This window comes from Balearica regulorum, chromosome 5 (genome assembly GCF_011004875.1).
Source record: "Balearica regulorum gibbericeps isolate bBalReg1 chromosome 5, bBalReg1.pri, whole genome shotgun sequence".
Classification (NCBI taxonomy): Eukaryota; Metazoa; Chordata; class Aves; order Gruiformes; family Gruidae; genus Balearica; species Balearica regulorum.
In genome coordinates, this window is record NC_046188.1 from 24799398 (window position 1) to 24821876 (window position 22479).

The following is a 22479-nucleotide window of genomic DNA, read 5'->3' on the forward strand; positions in this document are numbered from 1 at the left end:
ATTACTGAGGAAATAGACAATCTGGTTTTGATTTAAGCCAAAATCACACTTCCTGCCTGTCCTATTTCAGGTAACTTTCTCATTAGAGTTAGCTGAGGGTGGCTTATTGGAGGGGACAGACGGACGGACGACGGGGACGGACACAGGGTGGACAACAAAGGGGCTGGCATTAAGCTGAAGCCTCACTTAGATCCCTTTGCTAGAATCCTACAGCTTGGTACCCCCAAAAACTAAGGCTAGTGTCCTGTATTAGACCTTTACTTCCCTTACCCATAATTTGTTCCTTGAATTCTTGTTGCCTTTTAAGACATCTTTTTTTCCTTATCATAATCCATTAGGCTCAGAGAACTTCTCTACTTCCCAGTCAAATCACTTTAAACTTAGTTATACTGTTGGCTTGTAAGATCATGCTTGCGTTATATCTCTTGGTGGTGTCAACTTGTGGGTGATTGTCTTTATCTCGCCAGTTGAGCTTGTTGCTATTCCTGCATTGTCAGCTTGGGTTTCAAAATAAAACATGCTCTATCTGATCAATAATCTGAGGTGAGATTGGACTCTTATCAGCCCAGGCATACCTGCTTGAGTTGGTATAATGACTCATTTCCAGCCTATGCTCCTAGCCAAGAACCTTGGCTAAAGTCTCAGTTGTTTCCTGGGTCACATAGTTAGTGTGCTTGAATAACTACTGCAAAGCTGAATTCTCATGCAAAGATGGTTAGGAGGAGTTGAAAATGCTTAAAAGGTTCTCAGTAGATTATAATTAGCCATAACAAGTACAAGTCCCTCAAGTATTGATCTTCTAATGTGCCAGAGTTCCTTTTTGATCTTCTCACTTCCCCCATCCCTCTACATGTGATGTAGCAGAGGGTTTCAGACACTTGTAGCTAATTATTTCAATTTTGTGTCATGAATTGGGATCTTCTCAGTGTATTGCTACGAGTGCTGTCGTGCACATCACTGCTTTGTAATACAGTTCAGTAGTTATGTAACTTTTCACATATGAAGGAAGTTCTCAAATGCATTTGTCAATACCAAGATGTTTTTCTCCACTGTAAAAGTGGCCAGTTTGTTAGTGATTCAGCCTTGATGAAACCCACTTTCTGCCTGGAACAATGGGAGACACTGAAGTCAAGGAAGGATAGAGCTGTGTAGCTTCAGAAAACTAATGATTTTCTAGGGGATTACAGCTTTGTTTTAGCTGACCTACTACCCCAGTTAACTTCTCTTGGCAAAGGACCTTCAGAGAAGACCTGGCACATGTGAAATAATTCAAAACTAAACTTAAGTAGAGGAATATGGAAGAAGTAATTGCCCTTCTGTGTGTGTCAGCTCATAGAAATCTTGTTCCTGCTGCCTGTCTTTGCTGAGAAAGGACTTACTTGTGATTCTCTGGAGGAGTGCTTACTGGCTGAATTTGGTTTGTTTTTCCATAGTTGAAATGATGATAATTAATATCGTTGTGTCTTTTTGGCATGTCATTATGCACAGGCAAATCAGAAGGGGGCTTAGGTGCAACTATATCTGCTTAGAAGTTGGCACTTTTGGCCTCCATCTTTCCTGTGCAGCTTCTGGTAGGAGGATGCAAAAGGGGTGGACCTAGATGGTTCCTTTTGTCCAAACTGAAAGGACAAACTTGTTAAATCATTAAAATAGGAAAGTAAAGAAAAAAAGTACTCTTCCTGCAGTTGAGCATTGTAAGTAAAAGCTTGTAAGTCCCCATTTGTTTGAGTTGTTATTAAAAAGCTGGCAGAACTGCTTCCAGTTTTGCTACAGTAATACGAATGTTAGGCACCATAATATTTGTTCAAACAGATATTCTGTCTTGCTTATCCTGTCACCAAAAATAAAATGCCCCGTACCATGTTTGCATTTCTTGTGAAAAACAGGAAGAAATGCTAATACTGGCTCTTACCTTTATCATACGTTCTACTTTTTCCTTTCGTAGATTATTGAAAAGGCACCCCCCCCCCCCCAATAGCAAATGAACTATGCATTCTTATCACTACTGAATGCCAAACTTTTAATTGAATAGTAATAAGGAAATCTCATGACTTTGGAGCGTTTTAAGTAGGTTAGAAAAAAATGTTCTTGAGTGCTCCGAAATCCTTGCTGTCACAGTTAGTTTGACATTCTTGTGTGTTATCCATTCAAGTCAGTCACTTACTTTTCCTGAAAAATGTCGGAAGGGAAGCTAGAATTCAGGAAATGCTTATGCAAAGAAATTCTGTGGGACTTAAATGTCGATAAACTGTGCAGGAGAGAGGTGCCGTAATGTAGCTTACTAGCTTGGATTTGAACAAAAAATTGTGGAAAGTTCTAACGGTAACCTTTGTAATAATGCTAGTGCTGCTATTAAGTGCATTTCTTATGTACCGAAACGCAGACTACCTCAGTTTTCAAATTCTTTGTGTATTCAGTAGAGTAATGCATACTGTTTGATGCCAAAAAGCAATTCCATGTTCGTTTGCTTTGCTTAAATCTGAAGGTTGAATATAAATCTCTTGCAAAGATTATATGCCCATACATTTCACGAAGGGGCTTATTGTGTGTTTTGAGAGATACTCTCCTGAACTACCCAGCAAGAGGTGGAAAGAGAGCCAAGGTATTTCAAGTCCCATTTGAGTTCAGAGAACAAGACCTCACTATGTTATCGGAAGCTCCCAATTCAGTTTCTGTGTTGCTTTCAGCACTCCCTCTTTTATATGCTGGACTTCTTTGAGACTTTCTAACTTGAAGCATGACCTGATGCCATGACTGTTTTTCCTAATTGTGGTTGGTGGCTTTTAGATTCTATAAGCTACTTAAGTTATATACAAATAAGCACCTAGTGTTTAGGAAATCTTGGGGGCATGGTAGACTTGCAGGTTGAAAAAGTTTGGAAATCACATCTAGCAGATGGATTTTACACTAGCAGATGAATCTCTTCAGGCTTGCTGCTGTCTCACCTTCAAATTATTTTGCAGTGGCATGAATTTCCAGGTTAAAACTACTTTGGGTGGAATTGGTTTCAGGGCTTGTGATGAAGAACTCTTAACTTTTTCTTGAGTTTTCTTGATGGTTTTTTTCACCTATAAATTACATCTGAATGACAGAAACAGTTAGCTGTAATATATATTTTCCTTTTACTTTGAGTGCTTTTGATGTGTTTCAGGACTTTGTCCCATTGTACCAGGACTTTGAAAATTTCTACAACAGAAACCTCTACATGCGCATTCGGGACAGCTGGAACCGTCCAATCTGCAGTGTGCCGGGGGCCAAAGTGGACATGATGGAGAGAGTTTCCCATGACTATAACTGGACGTTCACGTGAGTCACAATTGAAGAAAAGACTTCCAACAACTATTTTTAAGTAGAAGGTCTATAAGAGCAAGTTGCAGGCTGTGAGGTTAAAAGAGCAGTGAATCGTGCTTGTTTTGAGCTTTTCAGTGGCTTGAATTGATGAATTTTGCTCTTTTGAAACATATCTGCCCACCAAGGTGATTATTTGTGTATAATCTTTTGGCTACTTACTAAGGCTCCTGACTGTGTTATGATTTCATGGGCATATGCCTATAATAAAATTAATACTTTTGTGTGTTAGGACCAGAACCTGAAGTAGATATTTCAGATTGCACTGCTACTTGTGACTTTGTGTTGATTTGGAATCAGTCCTAACACTGACGTTGCTGCTTGAAACTGAATTTATCACGATTGTTTTGAGTCAGAACTGAAGTAGTCTGTAGAACAAAATCAGAAATGCAAGGACAAGGATTTTTACAAATTGGAAATGGCCTGTCACAAGGTTTGATGTGAAAAGGTTTGCAGCACAGTACTTGGTGAAACTAGTCATGTCTCTTCTTGGCTTTCAATTAAAACTTTTTTTTCCTGCTAAATTTCTTCCTTAATCTCCTTGTCACGTATTGTTAGCACAGTAGTGCCAGATGTGTTTCCTTTCTGTGGTTAGAGGATATCCTGCTTAAGGGGCTGCCAAGTTAATTGATCTAGAGATCTTATTTTGTAATTGAAAAGTAAGTTGTATGTTTCTGGGATGGAGGGAGGACATGCCAGCAAAAAAACCCCCACAGTTTGAGAACCTTCAAGCAATGCTAGATATAATAGCAAGTGTGCCTTTTAATGTAAACTGTTGTGGGAACTAGCTTGAGACCATAAAATAGGGAAAGCATCTTTTTCACTGATCGTTTCAGTTTGATGATGAGGGACAGCACTGAAATAATTTAACATTTGGTTCTGTTTTTTAACATTTCGGTGTATATTCCAGGAAACTGAAATCAGAATCCTCTGGTGTAGTTAATTTTTTAAATTGTGTGTGTCCTATCTTGTGGTGTTTTTAAAACACAGGTATACAGGAAAAGTGATAAAGGACATTATTAATATGGGTTCTTACAACTACCTTGGATTTGCACAGAAGGCTGGGCCTTGCCAAGAAGCGGCAGCTAAAGTTCTGTCCCAGTATGGAGCTGGGGTGTGCAGCACTAGGCAGGAGATGGGTAAGTTGGAGTGAGTTCCCTCAATGTGTGTTTCAAAGTCTGTAATCTGATCGCAGTTCTTTTAAACATTACTTGTTCTAGCTTTTGAACTTTAGACTAATCAGTAAAGAAGCTTTTACTTTAGTGAAGACTAATGACTTGCTGGTTTTAGTTTACATGGCACAGCAGTTGGCTCACTTATGTTTTCATATCTATTTTTGTTCAGTGTTCCCTTATGGGCCTTTAAATAAAGAGCAGCCTGGTTGGTGAAAATTCTTCTCGTAGAGTATAGCAATAGTGAAAGCTTCTCCTCACTCTGAATTTCTCATTTGTTTTATGTGCAGGTAACTTGGACAAACATGAGGAGCTGGAAAAGCTAGTTGCCAGATTCCTAGGTGTGGAATCTGCAATGACATATGGAATGGGGTTTGCAACCAACTCTATGAACATTCCTGCTTTGGTTGGCAAGGTATGGCTTAAGTCACTGGCAAAAGCTCATCTAACGAAGATTCTGCTGGTTGGGTTTTCTAAAAGCTACTTGTTTGGTTTTGTTTTTCTTCAGTGGCAACCCCTTCAGTGACAGATATTCTCTATGGAAACTGGCAGTCACAGTCCACATCTCTTAACGTTTGCAAAAATCTTTTTGGGAAATAGCATCCATTGGACCAGTAACAGTCCAGATCTTGCCCTCTTTCTGGGAGAGAGCCTAGCATGTTAAGGCTTGCTTCCTTGGGCTACTCCATTAGTGTGTGAAATGGTGGCTGACTAGCAGGCTGATTGGCTGAAGGTATTTGGATGCTCTTGAGACACTAAGAAGTGACTGTATCAGTGAGACACACAGATAAGCTGAATTGCATGTTGGTACGTACAGAATTTATTATCATTGAGTGACATCTGAAAAATCCTTCTCTGAAGGAGCAAAATCCTAGTAGAAAAACTGTTTGAGAGAAACAAGGTCAAATGTAAAGATAGATTATGTCTACTGTGTGCCCCATAAAACAGTACACAATGCAGCCTGGGTGTCCTGCATCTCAAACTATGTTGTAGTTTTTTTTAGTTATTGGAAAATGAAATAGAGGAGAGCTCTTTGTTTGCTTCTTCTGGTGCAAAATATATGTTCTCTTAGCTCCTACTTGGGGTAAAATAGTGCAACTACTGGAACTGTTTCCTCTTTTTTTGAACATGACTCACTGTTAGCCTAATACTACTAGCCTATTAGAATTCTTTGTCCCTTTGTAGTGAATTATTTTCCCTTTATTCCCTTTATTTATTTTTTCACTTTCTGAGATCAATTTGTAAATTCTTCCACTTGTGATATCTGCAGATTATAAAATTGCTGTCTTGTTCTTCCCAGCAACTCTTCCTCCTGGTGAATCTCTTCTTGACTAGCTGTAGTGTCTTCCTGCATGCTATTTTATTTGTAACAATGAAGCAGCACTGTCTACATAATGCCTCTTTTCTTTTGGTCTGTTAAGTTTTAAATATTAGATGTGTTCCATAATGAAAGATGTTTTTGAGTCCAATGTCAAAGAGAAATTCAGTGCTTCAAATCTAGTCTTTCTGGAGTCAAATACCTCTGCAGTGCTATGATTTTGAACAACATATATTACTCCTGAGATATCTTTTACTTGTGTTTTTCTGCTCTTTGTCTTCCTACATCTTCCTGATTTTCTCTTCAACAGAAAAATGATTAATGATTTCTGTGAGGCCTTTTGGATTCAGAACACACACTCAGATGCATTTAAGTAGAATTCTGTCTGTTCTAAGTCAGTACGAATTGTCCATTGCTGCAGAGTTACTCAATGTTTTTTTCTGTGTGTGTGGATCTCACTGTATATCTTTAATAGCTTATGAGAATACCCTTAAAACACCTTATTCAGCTCCTTAGTTTTCACATTTGAACTTTAACAGTTTTTTACAACCATTGAGAGAAATTGAACGGTAAATTCCAAGGCATGTAACATACCTGTTTTCATGCACATAACTTGTACATTTACTAAACTAACTCTTTTCATAAATGGATACAGCAGTCTGTACTGTGATAGTAATGAGCATACTTAGTTTTTGTGTGCTTTAAGTAAAGTAGGAAGAAGCTTCTGCTTCATAACAGTTAGAAGTGCCCTTATACTCAGGTGAATGCTCCAAACAGAAAATGCAGTCTTCCAAAGAAAAGAGTTCTTGTCAAATGAATCATTCTGCCGTTCAGGATGTTCGCTAAATGCTTTTTTTGGCTGCCTGAAGTTGCTTCTCACTGCACTTTTGATTTCTTCATTGTCTGCAAATAAGGACTTGCATAAATCCTCAATTCTGGCACCACCCAGTACACAATTGGCTGTGTGTGCACAGCCTGTTTGGCAATGCCTTCGTAGAGTCCTCAGTAAAGCCCAGAGATTCCCATGCTTGATTAACCTCTTGGGTTTTTTTTTTTTTTTTTTTTTTTTTTTTTTTTAACTGCTGTTTGTGTCTTTCTGCATGTCCTACATATGGTTTCAGATGCAAAGTTGCTTGGAACATGAATTTTTGGAGGTTTGGCAAATACAATCAGTAATAGCATCTGCGTTTGGCCAGAAGGAGTTTCTTTGACAGTCACTGATACAATTTGAAGTTAATCATTATTTACATTGTATCTGGGTACCTATAATTGCAACTTAATTAGCTTAGAACACAAACTACTGCAATAAACTTACATTTATGTAATACTGGACCACCTGTTCTGTTTTTGCTCTGTGGAATCCTTAAGTGCTTGGTTTATGTTGCTACTGAATCTTCTCTTAATAGCAACAAATATGACTTGACTATCCTAGGATCTCGCTCTACCCCATAACCTGATCGGCACTGGTCAGCAAAAAGAATTCAAACGCTTCATCAGCATTACCTAGTTGATTTTTATTCACTGTGCCTTGTTAACAGCAGCTTCTACTAAGCAGATGCTGAAAACAAGTGTTGTTGTATGCTGAAAGTTGTATTTCAGCACTGGTAAAGCATCACTAAAACCAGGTCTTTCTGCACCTGGCAGTTTTCAGCAGGAGAGACCCGCTGTTGACAGCCAAGTTGTTGGCTGCCTAGTACAGTCACTACCAAGTATGCTGAGTCTAGACCACAGATAATGGGAGATTTGAGGATTACATAGTCAGAAGTTGTTAGACCATTTGAGGCTAAGCTAGACTCTGAAACTTGCCTGTTTTAGAGTAAGCGTCATTAATGTAGTTAGTGTAACTAACTAATAATAGCATTCTGTACTGCCTTTAGCACAGAGCTTTTCATCATAGCTCTGGAATAACAGAGGCTAGATAATGGAGTTAGAGCAACAGTGCTTGAAGAATCTTTTTTTGGTTGTAAGAAAACAAATTCATCTCCATGTATAGTTAATTTGTGAAATTAGGTGCTCAGGTCTGAGTTACGCAATTCACTTATGCAGCACTTTGTAGTAAAATGTGGCATTCACTTCAGTTTCCACATCTGCCTTGTAGGAAGCATTGGTAAGTCTGATCCTCACTGGCATTTGTTTTTTTTGGTACCAGCAGTGTGATCTCCAATTAGTGTTAGTCTTCTGGATACTCTCTCAAATATAAGTTTGCTGATAAATGCAACTGAAATCTTATCACTGTAGTAGCAGCACTCAGTTTTACATATTGTCATCAATAATTGCTGTACTGTACCAGTGGCTTCTTTGATCCTTTGCCCTCTGTAGTGGCAGACAATACTAGATGCTATACTTCCTCTTCAGTTTTAAATTAATTTTGTCTAATTGAAGCTCCTCTTTTGTTACAGGGGGGGTGACAAGAGGCTGCTCATTGATTTGTTAAATCTTCTTTCTCTACCAAAAGCTCGTACTTGTTTTTATGGAGAAGCTCCTTCTAGACTATTAATATCTTCTTCTCTTTTTTTAATCTATCATTTTTCCTACTTCCTGCCATTTAAGAAGGATACTAGTACTGGATTATTATATTCAGCTTTTAATACAGTAGTGTTTAACAGCAATGCCCTCTGACATAGTATATGTAGTCCTTGTCTGGTATAGTAGTTCCAAAGAGCAAAAGCTTCTTATGCCAAAGTCTCTGAAATATGCAGTATGAATCCTTGTAACAGCAGTTTGAACACTTGAGATTTAATACAATCTCTGGGGAAAACCAGTCTCGGTCTTCCCCAGGATGCAGAATATTCCTAGGTACACTGCAATCCTAGTGCAAAATTTCCTTTATTGTGGAGAAAATACTCCTATTTTCTGTGACATCTCCTTGTGTAACTGTAGGCAATGCTTTTCACAGTCCCTTCCAGTAACTCTCATTGCAGAGATGAAATGTTCCTGACTCTTCCCTCCACCAGTTGTTAACAGAGAAACATAGAATGAGCATGTGTTTAGTGTCAAATCTTCAGCATCTCAACACGCTTTCTGGATTTTTAACTTAAAGTCACTTCTAGAGGTGCAGCAGATTTGCATAATAATTGGAGTGGGCCAAGGTTATTTAGTAATATTATTGCTCTCTTACAAACTAATTCCCCAATATGCATTCCTGTAGTCCGCAGTGATAACGCCGTGACGCCGTTCACCCTATCAGCTATTGACCTGTAATTATTGGTGCTCTCAAAACAGACGTGTCCAGTTCTGATATTTGTCCAAGGATGTATCTTCCCTTTTTTGAAAAAGCAAACAAATTCAATGTAATGTTTAATGACTTCAGAAAACTTCTCAATTTCACTGTGCAATTTTGTTTTCCACTTACTTTGTCTTGTATGTTGCTTCCATCTACAAAGTACTTAATAGTTCTGTTGGTACCACTGAGTACACATGGGTTTAGTCAGCGGTTACCTCCTAATGTCAGAAATAGTGCAACTTTGATAACGTCTGTAATCTAGGACTTCGGTGGCCTGTTTCCTAGCACCACTGTAGAATTGCTGAGTGAACTGTGGCAAGCTGCTCTGCTTTCTGTTTTACCTGGCTGCATAGGAGGGTGAGTACTAATCATCAGCATGAGATATTCTGGCAGATTCAGCTGCAGGACTTCTGCGAAATGTGAAGCTTAAGTGGTTCTTTCAGTTAACAGCAGTGGTGCATTTTTATTTGCCGTACTAAGGCTGCAAATTGTTTCTTAGCAAGTCTTGTCTGGAATAGTTGCGTTTATGTTGGAAATATTTATTTTTTATTTTTTTCCCCCCCTTAAATGATCTCTAAGCAGTTCAGAGCTGAAAGGTGTTATATGCTTGGCTGTGAAACATAACCTTTTCGGTATCTTCCTCTTTCCCCTTCTAATTCAGGGCTGTCTGATTTTGAGTGATGAACTGAATCATGCATCGCTAGTGCTCGGAGCAAGACTGTCAGGAGCAACTATTCGAATCTTTAAGCACAACAGTAAGTATCAGATGGTGTATTCTACCTTTCTGTAGATGCTATAGATCAGATACAATCTTTTCTATCTTCTCATAGTTAGAAATCCAATTTCATGCAAGGAAATCAATTGGTGGTTACCTGAAAGGTCAGAAGATTGCTGCTACTGAGAATATAACCACCATGAATTGGATTTTTTTTTTTTATGTTCAGTCTGAACATTTTTATCCTGAAGCTGTTCTAGCTTACATCCTTTGCATATGAAGAGGAAGATGCTGCTCTTTGGCAAGTCTAGGGGCACTGGTGTTTTAAAATGGCTTCTTGTTACTTGGATAGCTCAGAATGGTTAGACTGTTCTAACAGTCTGTGTCACAGAGTAATGCAATCTAGTAGTGGTCTAGGTTACAGTTTGGGGGATAAGAAAGTTTAACTTTAGGACCAGATGCTGACATGATGCATAACAAAAGCTTATGGATGCAGATGTCCTAGCTAAACCAGACAGCCATACATTGATACAATGTAGTACCAAAGGAATTTTTGGGATGTGAAGCATAGATTAATTTCACTGAGTTACTTGCTTTAAGTAGTTGTTTCCAAAATACACAGAGTTTTCACTTTGCTAGTTTCACCTTCCTCCAAAGGAGGTATTTAGAATAACTTTCAGATCAAAAATACTTAGGGTTTCTTTCTCATGTTATTAGTGAAAGAGGTACCTGGTTGTCCTTGACTAGTAAAGCCACTACCTTTGTTCTTCAGCTGCTCCTAATACTCTTTATGGTATCTCTGAGGTCATGATGACTCTTTCACTCTTTGAAGTGTGTGGTGGTGACAGCAAAGCTTGGGTGGCTGCAATTATTTTCCTTTGTCCTACTTGGTAGTGGATCCTCTGCTGTGCTTATTGTTTCTTTTGTGTTCTCTCTTTCTTGTTCTCTATTGTTTGAATAATATTCCTTACAGAAGTGTCGAGCTTACTGTAACATTCAGTGATGATTTAAAAATTTTTTTTCATAATTCTTCATAAATCTTGATTGCTGGGCAAGATCACAAAAGCTTTGCATTCAGCTTCTGCATTTGTATAGACATACTTCTGAACGTTGCATCCAGTTCGAGAATTTCAGAGAACACTGGTGACAAACATAGTTCTGGGTATGAGAAGAACTTAGAAGCTCTGGTATGATGAGGAAAAATAGATGATCTGTGGGAATGGAGTGCAAACTAGCATTGGTGAGATTAGGGAGTATTCTAGAAACCTTATAGATGGTGGGAATCTGTGAAAGAGAATGGAGTGGCAGATTAGAATCAGAAGGCAAAATGCAAGCAATGATCTTGACCTGTCAAGATGATGTTCATTTCATAGTTATGTATGTGTTCTCAGTCCTACTCTTGTTATGCTCTATGCTGCCTTAGTTAACCTCATTATCCTGAGATGATAATGGCTTCATTCACATTCTGCTTTTTAGAAATTATGGGGGGAAATGAAAAATCCCCCTTAAAATCCTAGTTCAATGTTTTCTTTTTTTTTTTTTTTTCTTTCTACCTCATTCTGCAGTTTGCCCTTTTTATTAAGGTCAGACCTAGTTCCCAGTCTTTCCCTCTTTCTCGAGAGATCAGAGCAGAAGTTTATATTCAATTGTTCTCCTTAACTGCACTAAATTCCTCCTTTCTTCCTTGAGAGACTTGTTGGAGGCAGGGACTCTGCTGCTGACTTCATCTTTGTCTTTTTCTGAACATTAGCTGTCTTCTAACAGTGTATTAACAGACCTATTTTGGCGTATAATTTCTAGTCTAGTTCTAGTTCACAAGCTCCTCTTGCTGCTACAACTGCCCTGGTCTACCAATCCTCTTTTCATGATTGTTCATGCTCTTTTTCATGCCCTAGTGTTTATATGTCTCTTGCTCAGCAATTTAGCTTTTATGGTTTGATTACTTCCATCTCCACTCCTTTCCTCGGGGTTTTTTTTTTTTCAGGACTGATTTCATGTGTATTTATTTGCTCACATTAGTCAGGTTTCCTAGGATCATGTCAAATGTGCATAGCCAAAGCTAGTAAGGTTTCAGAATACATTGCTACTAACAACTTCATTTGTCTAGTTTCTGATATGCTGAGCACTGTCCTCTTTCCTACACTGGTGGTTCTTTTTTCTTCCTTTTCTGTTTTTGGTTTAGTAGCTTCCTGTTCCACATCTCCAGTCCCTTAAATTTTAAACAAAGGAGTAAAAAAAGTACACTTGCTCCCCTTCTTGTCCTGCACTCTGGTATATCTTCTGCTTATCTTTAGTTGATTAACCTTGAGCTTGCTTGTTCTTTTTTGAGTTATTTCTATCCACAAGGACACGCTTACTACCTAAATTGCTTTCTCTTTTCCTCACAATGAGATACCTTCTGTTTTTTTTTTTTCTTAGGGTTTTTTTTTCCTTCCTTCCTTGTTTACTGTTTGTGCCTAATGCTCTAATTTGTGCTTTTAGCTTAGGATGATGAAATTCTTCCTTGGAGTTCATACAGTCACCCATTCCCTTTAATCTCATCTGTGGGCCTGCAGCTAGGTGAAGCCCATGCTTATTGACTTATATATGGTCTGTCCTCCACACTGGAGCAATTTTTGCGTTTCTGGAGTATTGCTGTCTTTAGTCATGTCAAAGCTCAAGCTAGTAGCTGTTTTGGTACCATTTAACAGTAATTTCTGGTGCAGATATGCAAAGCCTGGAGAAGCTGCTCAAAGATGCTATTGTGCATGGGCAACCTCGTACACGGAGGCCCTGGAAAAAAATTCTTATCTTGGTGGAAGGAATATACAGGTACAAACTATTCTTTATATTCCTAAGACCCTCCACATGAGATCTAGCTGCTTAGTATTTGGTTTCCTTTGCCAAATCAAACTATGAATATTGTCACTTCATAGTTATTTCATTTATCTCATCTGCAAATTAAATTGAGCTATGTATGTCTCACATCCTAGATTTTCTGTTGCTAGTACTGAAGCTGCACCTGGTGTTATTACAATGCTTCCCACATTCCGATTAGATTGTAGAAATTAATTAAACTGATTATTTACATCAGAGCTGAGGTCTTAAATTGCTTGTCCATTCCATTCTTTCTGTGCTCACTAGATGATGCTAGTGTGAATGGAATTGTGCAAATTGAATGTTTTTGCTGAGAGTGAGTAGGAGCATGTAGTAGGCTTAGCTGTGTTGGCATTTAAATCATAGTCACTTTCAGCACAGAATGGGACTTTTTGGAGTGCTACTAATGAGAGCCTAGTCAGTTCTTAAAAGCAACAGGTAAGTAGATGTCAGGTGAGAATACTGACATTAGAGTGGAAGTAAAAATGAGATAATTTATAAAATTGTCATTGAACACATTCCTTTGCCTTAACTTACTGTAGCTGCTAATATGTAGTCTGTATGTCAGCATCCCAGAAATGTTAAACAGGTAGAAAGTAGAGATCTGGGCCCCATTTGCAAGGAGGAGTTATCTTTCATCTCTACAGAACACGATGTGTCTAGCAATTTTTATGTGTTCATAATTACTGAAAGAGTCAAGAAAAGAAAGATTACTGACTTTAGGTGGTATAAGGAGGCCCCAACCATTAAATCAACTTACACTGAATTTCTGTTTCTCAACAGTATGGAGGGATCCATAGTCCGTTTGCCTGAAGTGATTGCCCTTAAGAAGAAGTACAAATCCTATCTGTACCTTGATGAGGCTCATAGTATAGGTGCCCTGGGTCCCAGTGGCCGGGGTGTAGTGGAGTATTTTGGACTCAATCCTGAAGATGTGGATGTTATGATGGGAACATTCACCAAAAGCTTTGGAGCTGCTGGAGGATACATTGGGGGCAAGAAGGTAAAAAGCTGGGAATCTCATGGCTGTTTCAGGCTGGTGGTGGAGTCCTTCACTAAGCGTTTCAAAGTTGATCTATTTCTTAAGTACACTGATTGTCCGTTTGTTTCATAATTTTACATACTGTCTAGTACAGTGAAAGTCTGTGCAATGCAGAAGAGTCTAGTCTAGTAAAATACCTCAGAATTGTATAGTTCTCACACGATCTCAGTTTGCAGAACGTACAGTAGTGGTCTAATACCTTTTTAGGAATTGCTAGGAGCCAGAAAGCAGGGATTTCTTAATCTTACTTTTAATGAGACTTGCAGGAAGAATGCCAAAAGCTCAAGTTTTTCAGCCTATTTGGAGGAAAATCCCCTTCTTAGGTTAGTCTGGTAGAATTGAGTCTCTCTGGACTCAAACAGTTTGCTATCTAAAAAGACACTTCTTCCCTTTCTGGTTTTGGTGGTGGTTTTTTGTTCGGTTGGTTTTTTGGCTACTGACTCTCTTCTATTGGAAAGTGCTACTAGAAAGTGTTGCCCTTGCCAAACCTCTCCTTTTGGGAGGGATAATGTAGACAATTGCATGTGTCCCTTTTCTCATATCCTCAAATGTATCTCACAGGTCAGGCTTCTAAGCTTTATTTGTGAATTTCAACCATCTTCCTACCAGAACAGTAATTTTTTAAGATACCAATAGTGACAATTACTTCAGCCCATCAAAATGAAGATGCAGCTTGCAGATGTTCCTCTTTGGGAGTTTACTATAGTTGGATTAAAATTACTCTGACATCTTCCCCAGAAGAAAGCACCATATTAATCTTTCCAAAGGTAGCGAGCTACTGGGATTAACATCCTTGGTGTTAGGTGAAGCAGCTAAGAGTCTTTTGCAACTGTGTTTTAGCTACTGTTAGAGTGATTGCTTCAGAGGTAAGAGGCCTTAATTCTTCTTACCTAGTTTATTTCGAAGTGCCTTTACAACTTCCTTTCATTTAACTCTTGAGTCCATGCAGACAGCAACGTAAAATTGAACAGTTCCATGTATTTCTATAATGTGTTTCCAGCTTGTGCTATCTACAAGGCCATCATTAGTTTTGTGATAGCAAAAGAATGTTCTGGCATTCATATTGATCTTTATAATATTTTGCTGGAGTGGTCTGGGTATTTTAGAGTGGTTTTGTTACAGTTAACAACAGGCAGCCTAGATCTACAGTGTGTTGGTCCTTTGTTCCTATATGACCTGCTTTTGCCCTCTATCAACTGTAGCAGGTGTGTTTAACTGGGAAATGCAGGAGGGGTAGGCTGAGGTTCTTGCACTGCTGCTTTATTACACCTGCTGCTTTATTTGTATTGTGCTGATAAATGGGAGACAATATTTTGTGACCTGTTCCCCTGTTTGATGACTTTAGTGGGGAAACAGTTATATTGAGCATGATACTTAAGCACTTACGGATCCTGTTCCCCACTATTTCATTTGTTTTATACTCCCGCTGTTATAATAAACACTCTTGAAACATGGCCTGTGCACAGCTTGAGTAATGCAAACACCTTGTTGCAATCCAGTGCTGGTGGTGTTACCTAAACCTGTCGTAGGCATTTGTCTTCGATCAACACACATTCTTGCCCTGTGACATAATTATGGGTTGCCATGTCCTTGCTGTTTGCTCTTCAACTGTTTATTGCTTGTACTGTAAAATCAGTCCTTGAGCTACCTGCTCTCTCTCAGGACATTCTGAAAGAGGTTTCTTGTAGTGGCCTGTTTTATTGTGTGATTTAAGACATGACAATAAAGCATTTTTCTGAGGACTGGGAAGGCAATGTCTCATGCCTCTTGTGTTTTGCTAGGAACTCATTGATTACCTCAGGACATACTCTCACAGTGCTGTGTATGCAACATCAATGTCACCTCCTGTTGTGGAGCAAATCATCACCTCCATGAAGTGCATTATGGGTGAAGATGGTACAACTGTTGGTGAGTCTTTCTAACAGTAAGCATGTGGAAGGGGGAAGCCAAATAGCCTCGTTATCACTTTGACAGGTAACTCATTCAGCGGGCACATTCATAGTTATCTGTTAGTATATGTAGACTTGGAATTTCTGGAGCAATAAACCAATTTACTATCCTACTTGGCAAATCAGCCTAATAACAGCATAAGGAATTTCCAGCTAGAGGTAAGTCATCTTAGTCTTATCCAAGGCACAGTATTGTCTTGTATTGATTTTTGTTCTGTGTCTAGCTTTTCTAGCCTACCTCTTTCTCTTCCCAATCGTCTATCCTTTGTTATTTGCCCCACTTTTAGATTGCTTTCAGAGTATTTTGCTGTGTATCTTTTACTGTCTTGTCTGCTGGTAACTCCAGGGGCTATGCTTTTGATTGTCATCTCTAGTATAATTTGATGTTTGTACCTCCGTTAAAGTAAATACGGGAATGTTTCTTTTTACCTGGAGAGTTAGAGGCAGTTTTCAAGATGAGTAGATTTAGTGTACTAGGAGAAGAAATTCAGGATATTCATCTTTATTATCTTAGTTTTCCTTTTTCACTATGAAACTGAGGGGAAATCTGTACTAGTCTCAGTGCATTCAAAGTCAAAAAATACAAATTCTCATGTCTCATTTGCCTAGTAGATAGCAGCTTCCTTCAGTTATAGCATGAAGTAAATAACTTGTACTTGTGATGTGTAGGCTGCCTCGAAATTGAAATGGTACAGCATTTTGCATGTAGGATACTTTTCCCTCTTCACAGGTAGTTAAAAAGTTGTGAGCAGCTCCCACAGGATGACAGTGTAGTTTGAGGCTCTGTCAGTGGTAGTCAGTTCAGAGGCTCTTAGGATTCAAACTGCAGAATGTATTCAGTTATGGGAGTTTCAGGCATCTGGCCACGAGGTGGTGGTGTATACTGAAGAACTGTATTTGCTTTTGAACATGGGTCATCTGACCAACTAACCTGACAGATAACTCCTGCAGTGAAAAAGCTCACTGGAGAAATGACTTAAGGATTTTTCTCTTATAATAAATTTCATTCAATTTGCTTACTTTATCTGAGAACAGAGTTAGTGCTAGCAATTGGCATTGGTGGTTGCTCAAAGGAGAGGTCATCACACAGGCAAGTACAGCCAGGCAGCAGCCTGTATCTGTGCTAGCGTTGAGTGCTTCCGAGTGGTCCATGTGAGATACCTGTACTAGCCAAGAGTTGTTCCCAGTGCTGCTATTGAGAACAGATATGAACCAAGCTTCAAACCACATGAAAACTTGTGCAAAAGGGCTGAGTCTTGCCATCGTCTTAAAGCAACTGAGCTCTTTTTAGCTGATGACTTGCCAACAGTCTGTGGTCTGCTCAGGCGTTGCTTGTTTTGGGTTTCTTCCAGTATCTGTTTTGCTTAATGAAGTGGGAAGCAAGGAATGTGTAACTGATTTCTGTTTGCAGTATTCAAATGAAGGCATTTTTGCCCCTTTCTGAGGCTACAGTGTGATATTCATTCAAGTCAGGAGAATGGAAGCAACTTCCACTCCAGACCTGTTCTCCTGCATTATGCCGGCAAGATCCATCAGAGCTGAAAGGGTGAACCAGATCAGGAATCAATCTGGCAAAAAAATAAAAGGCCTTTTTGTTGCCATATTGCTTAAATGCATGTCAGGCTATATTCTGCTAATTTGGTGCTAAGGAGTACCAGAATTCTTAGGCACTCTTTCTATTGAGAAAATAAGTTGATTTGCTGTTTGAAGGCTGTGTCATTTCAAGAAACCTCTGTACATCTGATTTCTATACGAACTGTAAGCGCTTTTCGGGAAGTGTTTGGATCTAACTGCTGGATAGCCAAAGTCCTGTCTGCTCATACTCGGGATTTCTCAGCTACAGGTCTCATGAAGGTGTTAGTGGCTTTCTAGGCATCTAAATCAGCCTTCAGCTGGGATAAGCACCTCACAGGATGATCCCTGCATGAAAGTGCTTCTCTGCTCATTTTCTGTACAGTGCTGTTTCCCAGTCATGCATTTTTTAAATTGTCTTAAGGCTTTAGAGATAATATTACTTTGTAGGCATTTGTCGGTAGATAAAGTTGGCAAAAGTTCAATTGGGGCGAATTGAGCAGCTGCTTAGTGATAGCATGACAAAAGTTTTTCCTTGTTTAAGGGCTTTGGCTGAAAAACTTCTTTTTGGATTCTGTGGAATTACAGGTGGGGTTCTGGAGGACCACTGCTTGCAGTTGGTTTGACTATGACTAAATGTGGAGTAGAGTGGTACTGGTAAGAATTGTTAACAGTGGAAGACAAACTGTGGACGTAACAGTGGAAGAGAAATGTTATACTGGGTCACTGTAAGCACCTCTGAATCAACTGCATATTACAAAAATTTCACTGCTTTTAAATTAGTTAAGCTGAATGGATGAAGGAAAACTGAGATCGGGCAATGGTTTTATAAGGGCACAGGAATTGGAGACTGGAATCAGAACAGTAGACGGCTAGCTCCCAACCCCATTTTTGGGCCACAGCTATATCTTTTAATGGCTTCAAGAAATGCTTTGTTGAATAGAGCCTTTGCAGCTTCTTTCTCTGCCTGCTTCTGTTCACCACAGACTATTTGTAAAAACTGTTGTCCTGCATTGCATCAAACCTTTGTGGAAACTGTGATGTCAGACTGAGATGGTCTGTAGCAGAGGAATAAGTAGTAGAAAGCAGTTAGTTTTGAGCACAAAGGGGTTTTTGTGTATTATTTTGCAAGAGTAAGTTAATTCTCTCCTCTCATACTTAAGGATATTTCTAAATCTAATGAAATATCTGCAGGCTCTAAACTTACAATATAAGATATTGTAGTTACTAAAACTTTACATAACTAAAAAAAGTAAATAATCTCCTTTCAGATCTTTCCAGCAAGCTGCTAGTGACTACATAGGGTATTAGTAGGAGGCAGCACAGACAAAATACAGATGCTGTGAAAAGCTGAATGGCTGCCTATAGAGAACATAAGATGGATGGCATGCAAATGTGCTGCCTGAATTGGGACAGTAGTTTCTTGTGTCTTGATTTCTGTTCAAAATAATCTGTTAGTTCTCTGTACTGTTCATGCATGTAAGTGATTAGCAAGCCTCAATCTCTCTGAAGACAGTTATGGGAATGTAATTATATATGAATACCAAGTATATTACTTGCTCCTTCATCCAAGCTGCAAAAAACCCACTCCAACAGCCAAAGTGATAGCAGAGCCATGTTATGGGTTCTTGGTAGTGGTGCTTCCAATACTGCTTCTGAAACTCCGCTACATTACTAGCTGAATGCTGTATGCCTGTCCTATTTTACTTTACATTGCTTGTCCTGCACATAATTGGCTAGAAGACCATCATGTGGTCTTAAACAAAACATACTTGATTTGTGATCACTTTGAAAATTCCTTCAAAGGAAGAGTTTGTCCTCAAGAGTGGGTGAACATCTTGAGCACATTGACAATGTACATGAGTATCTTGCATATCATCACATTGGCTTTGATATATAGTAGAACAAGGTGAGTAAGAGAGATGGAGAAGGTTTCTTTCCACAAAAGCAAATTTTTTGGAGCTGATTTCCAATTCAAAGACACTATGGTTGAAATTGTTAATGAGCAAGCGTTGCAGATGCTTGCCAGCAGTTTGGTGGATGCTGCTCTTTCTGTTCAGCCACAAGGATGAATGCACTTCAGATAGTTTTGTAGATAAAGGGGCTTTTTTAAACAATAATAATAAAAAGACACAATAAGGCTGACTTTTTGGGGTCATAGTATACACAGAGATGATAAATTGATTCCAGGAATGGAATTCTGGAAACTTGTAGCATAGAGCTACTTGATTCTTGCTGTTCATGTGGTGTTTGGGTTATTTAAATTGACTGTGGGGAAAATGAATCAGCTTTGTGCTTGTCCTGGTAAATAAAACATTAGGATTTATGCTATTAAGTACTTAACCTGTCTCAGTGAATTTTTCAGCATCAATGGTTCGGTTTGAGTTGAAAAGCTGGATTTTTCACCATTACAATGTCACTAGGACTGGGAATCCACTTGGCTCCTTCTGCCATTTACGTAAGAGCCAGTGGTATATCCTGTGCAACTGCAGTTCTCTAACACTGTTGGTATTCAGGACCCAGCCTGTTTGTTGCCCTGATAGCATCGCTGGGGGCAAGTGGAAGAAAATCATAAAGTAACCTGACTGAGATGTGGGCAAATCAAAACATGCAAGGTGAAACCAGTCTAGGAACTGGTTAGCTCTGTTCAGAGATGAAACTTAGTTTGCTCTCCTGTGTATTAAGAACTGAAGGTGAGCCTTAAATTCCAGGAGTGGTTTAAGTTTGACTAAAGCTGGCAGTGTTAATGGCTTAGAAAAGAGGTGAACTGCTTCCTTCCATGGACATTAACACAGTAATAGTAATTATACATGGTAAAGTTTATAAACAAGTTTACTATCTTCCATCTCAGTTTCAGGAGGCAAATATCCTATGCCAAATTGTACAGAATAAGTTGTGGATAGACCTTGCCCAAGATGGCACTTAAAATTTTGAATGAACATTGTCTTGAATACTGTATAGAAACCAAGGATTATTAGTCTACATAGCTCTAATGTTGCTAGCATTGGAGGGAGCAGTTGCATAGGCGATCCAGCTGCTAAACTGTCAGAAAAGAGTAACTAACCTTTGAAGGCTAATCAGTTAGCTGCACATAGTTTGGTTGGCATTTGTCTCATCTGAGCACGTCAGTTGTGAAGAGCTAGTAGTTGATTACATACTAGTCAGAGGAAACCATAAAAACACATAAATAAATACAGCTTTCTAGTCTTGCCATTGCTGTGTGAAACAAACTTCAGTGACTTAAATCAGAAAAGGTAGTTAAACCAGTTATAGCCAAAGGGAAATAAGGAATGTACAGCTGTGTTGGCAGAGAAATGAGCCTAACTGAGCTGTTGAGAAGGCGCAACCATTGCTATACTGTTAATATGCATAGGGAGAAGCATGTTGGAAAAAAAACCTAAGCCTGGTTTGCTTAAATTGTAGGGGAGAAAAGACTGCAATTAGTATTTTAACTTGCATGTGGTTAATCAGGCCCTCAAGTGAAGATATGATCTCAGTATTTCAATCAGCTGCCTAACTGGGAGAATGCAGAAACCGCCTACTGTAGGAGAAGATCAGGTTCTAAGGAGCCTGAAGGTGTATAAGTCCATGGGACCTGATGAGATGCATCCACGGGTCTTCAGGGAACCTGACAGATGAAGCGGCCAGGCCACTCTCCATCATATTTGAGAAGTCCTGACAGTCTGGCGAAGTTCCCACTGACTGGAAAAGGGTAACAAACCCTCATTTTTAAGAAGGGTACAAAGGAAGACCCAGGAAACTACAGGCTGGTCAGTCTCACCTCTGTGCCTGGCAAGATCATGGAGCAGACCCTCCTGGAGACTATGCTCAGGCACATGGAAAATAAGGAGGTGATTGGTGGCAGCCAACACAGCTTCACTAGGGGCAAATCGTGCCTGACAAAGGAGGCCTTCTGTGATGGGGTTACAGCGTTGGTGGACAAGGGAAGAGCAACTGATGTCATCTGCCTGGACTTGTGCAAGGCATTTGACACTGTCCTGCACGACATCCTTGTCTCTAAATTGGAGAGACACAGATTCGATGGATGGACCACTCAGTGGATAAGGAATTGGCTGGATGTCGCACTCAAAGAGTTGTGGTCAACGGCTCAATGTCCAAGTGGAGAACGGTGACGAGCGGTGTTCCTCAGGGGTCGGTACTGGGACCGGCACTGTTCAACATCTTCGTTGGTGATATGGACAGTGGGATCGAGTGCACCCTCAGCAAATTGCCGACAACACTGAGCTGTGTGGTGTGGTTGACACGCTGAGGGAAGGGATGCCATCCAGAGGGACCTTGACAGGCTGGAAGAGGTGGGCCCATGCAAACCCCATGAAGTTCAACAAGGCCAAGTGCAAGGTCCTGCATGTGGGTTGGTGCAATCCCAAGCACGACTATAGGCTGGGCGAGGAATGGATTGAAAGCAGCCCTGAGGACAAGGACTTGGGGGTATTGATTGCTGAGAAGCTCACATGAGTCGCCAGCGTGTGCTTGCAGCCCAGAAAGCCAACCGTGTCCTGGGCTGCATCAAAAGAGGCGTGACCAGCAGGTCGAGGGAGGTGATCCTGCCCCTCTACTCTGCTCTTGTGAGACCCCACCTGGAGTACTGCGTCCAGCTCTGGGGGCCTCAGTACAGGAGAGACATTGAGCTGTTGGAGAGAGTCCAGAGGAGGGTCACGAAGCTGATCAGAGGGATGGAGCACCTCTCCTATGAGGACAGGCTGAGAGAGTTGGGGTTGTTCAGCCTGGAGAAGAGAAGGCTCCGAGGAGATCTAATTGCGGCTTACCAGTACCTGAAGGGGCCTACAGGAAAGCTGGTGAGGGACTGTTTATCAGGGAGTGTAGTGACAGGACAAGGGGTGATGGGTTTAAGCTGAAGGAGGGTAGGTTTAGATTAGATGTTAGAAAGAAATTCTTTCCTGTTAGAGTGGTGAGGCACTGGAACAGGTTGCCCAGAGAAGTTGTGGATGCCCCCTCCCTGGAAGTGTTTAAGGCCAGGTTGGATGAGGCTTTGGGCAACGCGGTCTAGTGGAGGGTGTCCCTGCCCACAGCAGGTGGGTTGGAACTAGGTAATCTTTAAGGTCCCTTCCAACCCAAACCCTTCTATGATTTTAATCAGTAGGTTTCTTCAAGTTGGCTGTTTTGTAGAATTCCCTTTTTCCTTCCAAAGACAAGATAGAAGTATATGGAAGTATAAAGTCCAAGCAGTAATGAAGGAGTAGCTTGGAAATGAATTTTAAGTAGCTTGTAGTATATTTATAAATGAAGTTTACACCTTGCCATT

General features: G+C 39.9%; 1 protein-coding gene across 1 annotated transcript in view; it reads left to right on the forward strand.

The window, feature by feature from the left end:
• SPTLC2 (serine palmitoyltransferase long chain base subunit 2) overlaps positions 1-22479 on the forward strand; it is a 77765-nt gene that overhangs the window by 17445 nt on the left and 37841 nt on the right. The window contains exons 3-9 of the mRNA XM_075753766.1: positions 3152-3306; positions 4339-4487; positions 4811-4935; positions 9723-9816; positions 12482-12587; positions 13416-13635; positions 15456-15582. Coding sequence (XP_075609881.1) covers positions 3152-3306; positions 4339-4487; positions 4811-4935; positions 9723-9816; positions 12482-12587; positions 13416-13635; positions 15456-15582 — 976 coding nt within the window. The remainder of the gene's footprint in view (positions 1-3151; positions 3307-4338; positions 4488-4810; positions 4936-9722; positions 9817-12481; positions 12588-13415; positions 13636-15455; positions 15583-22479) is intronic.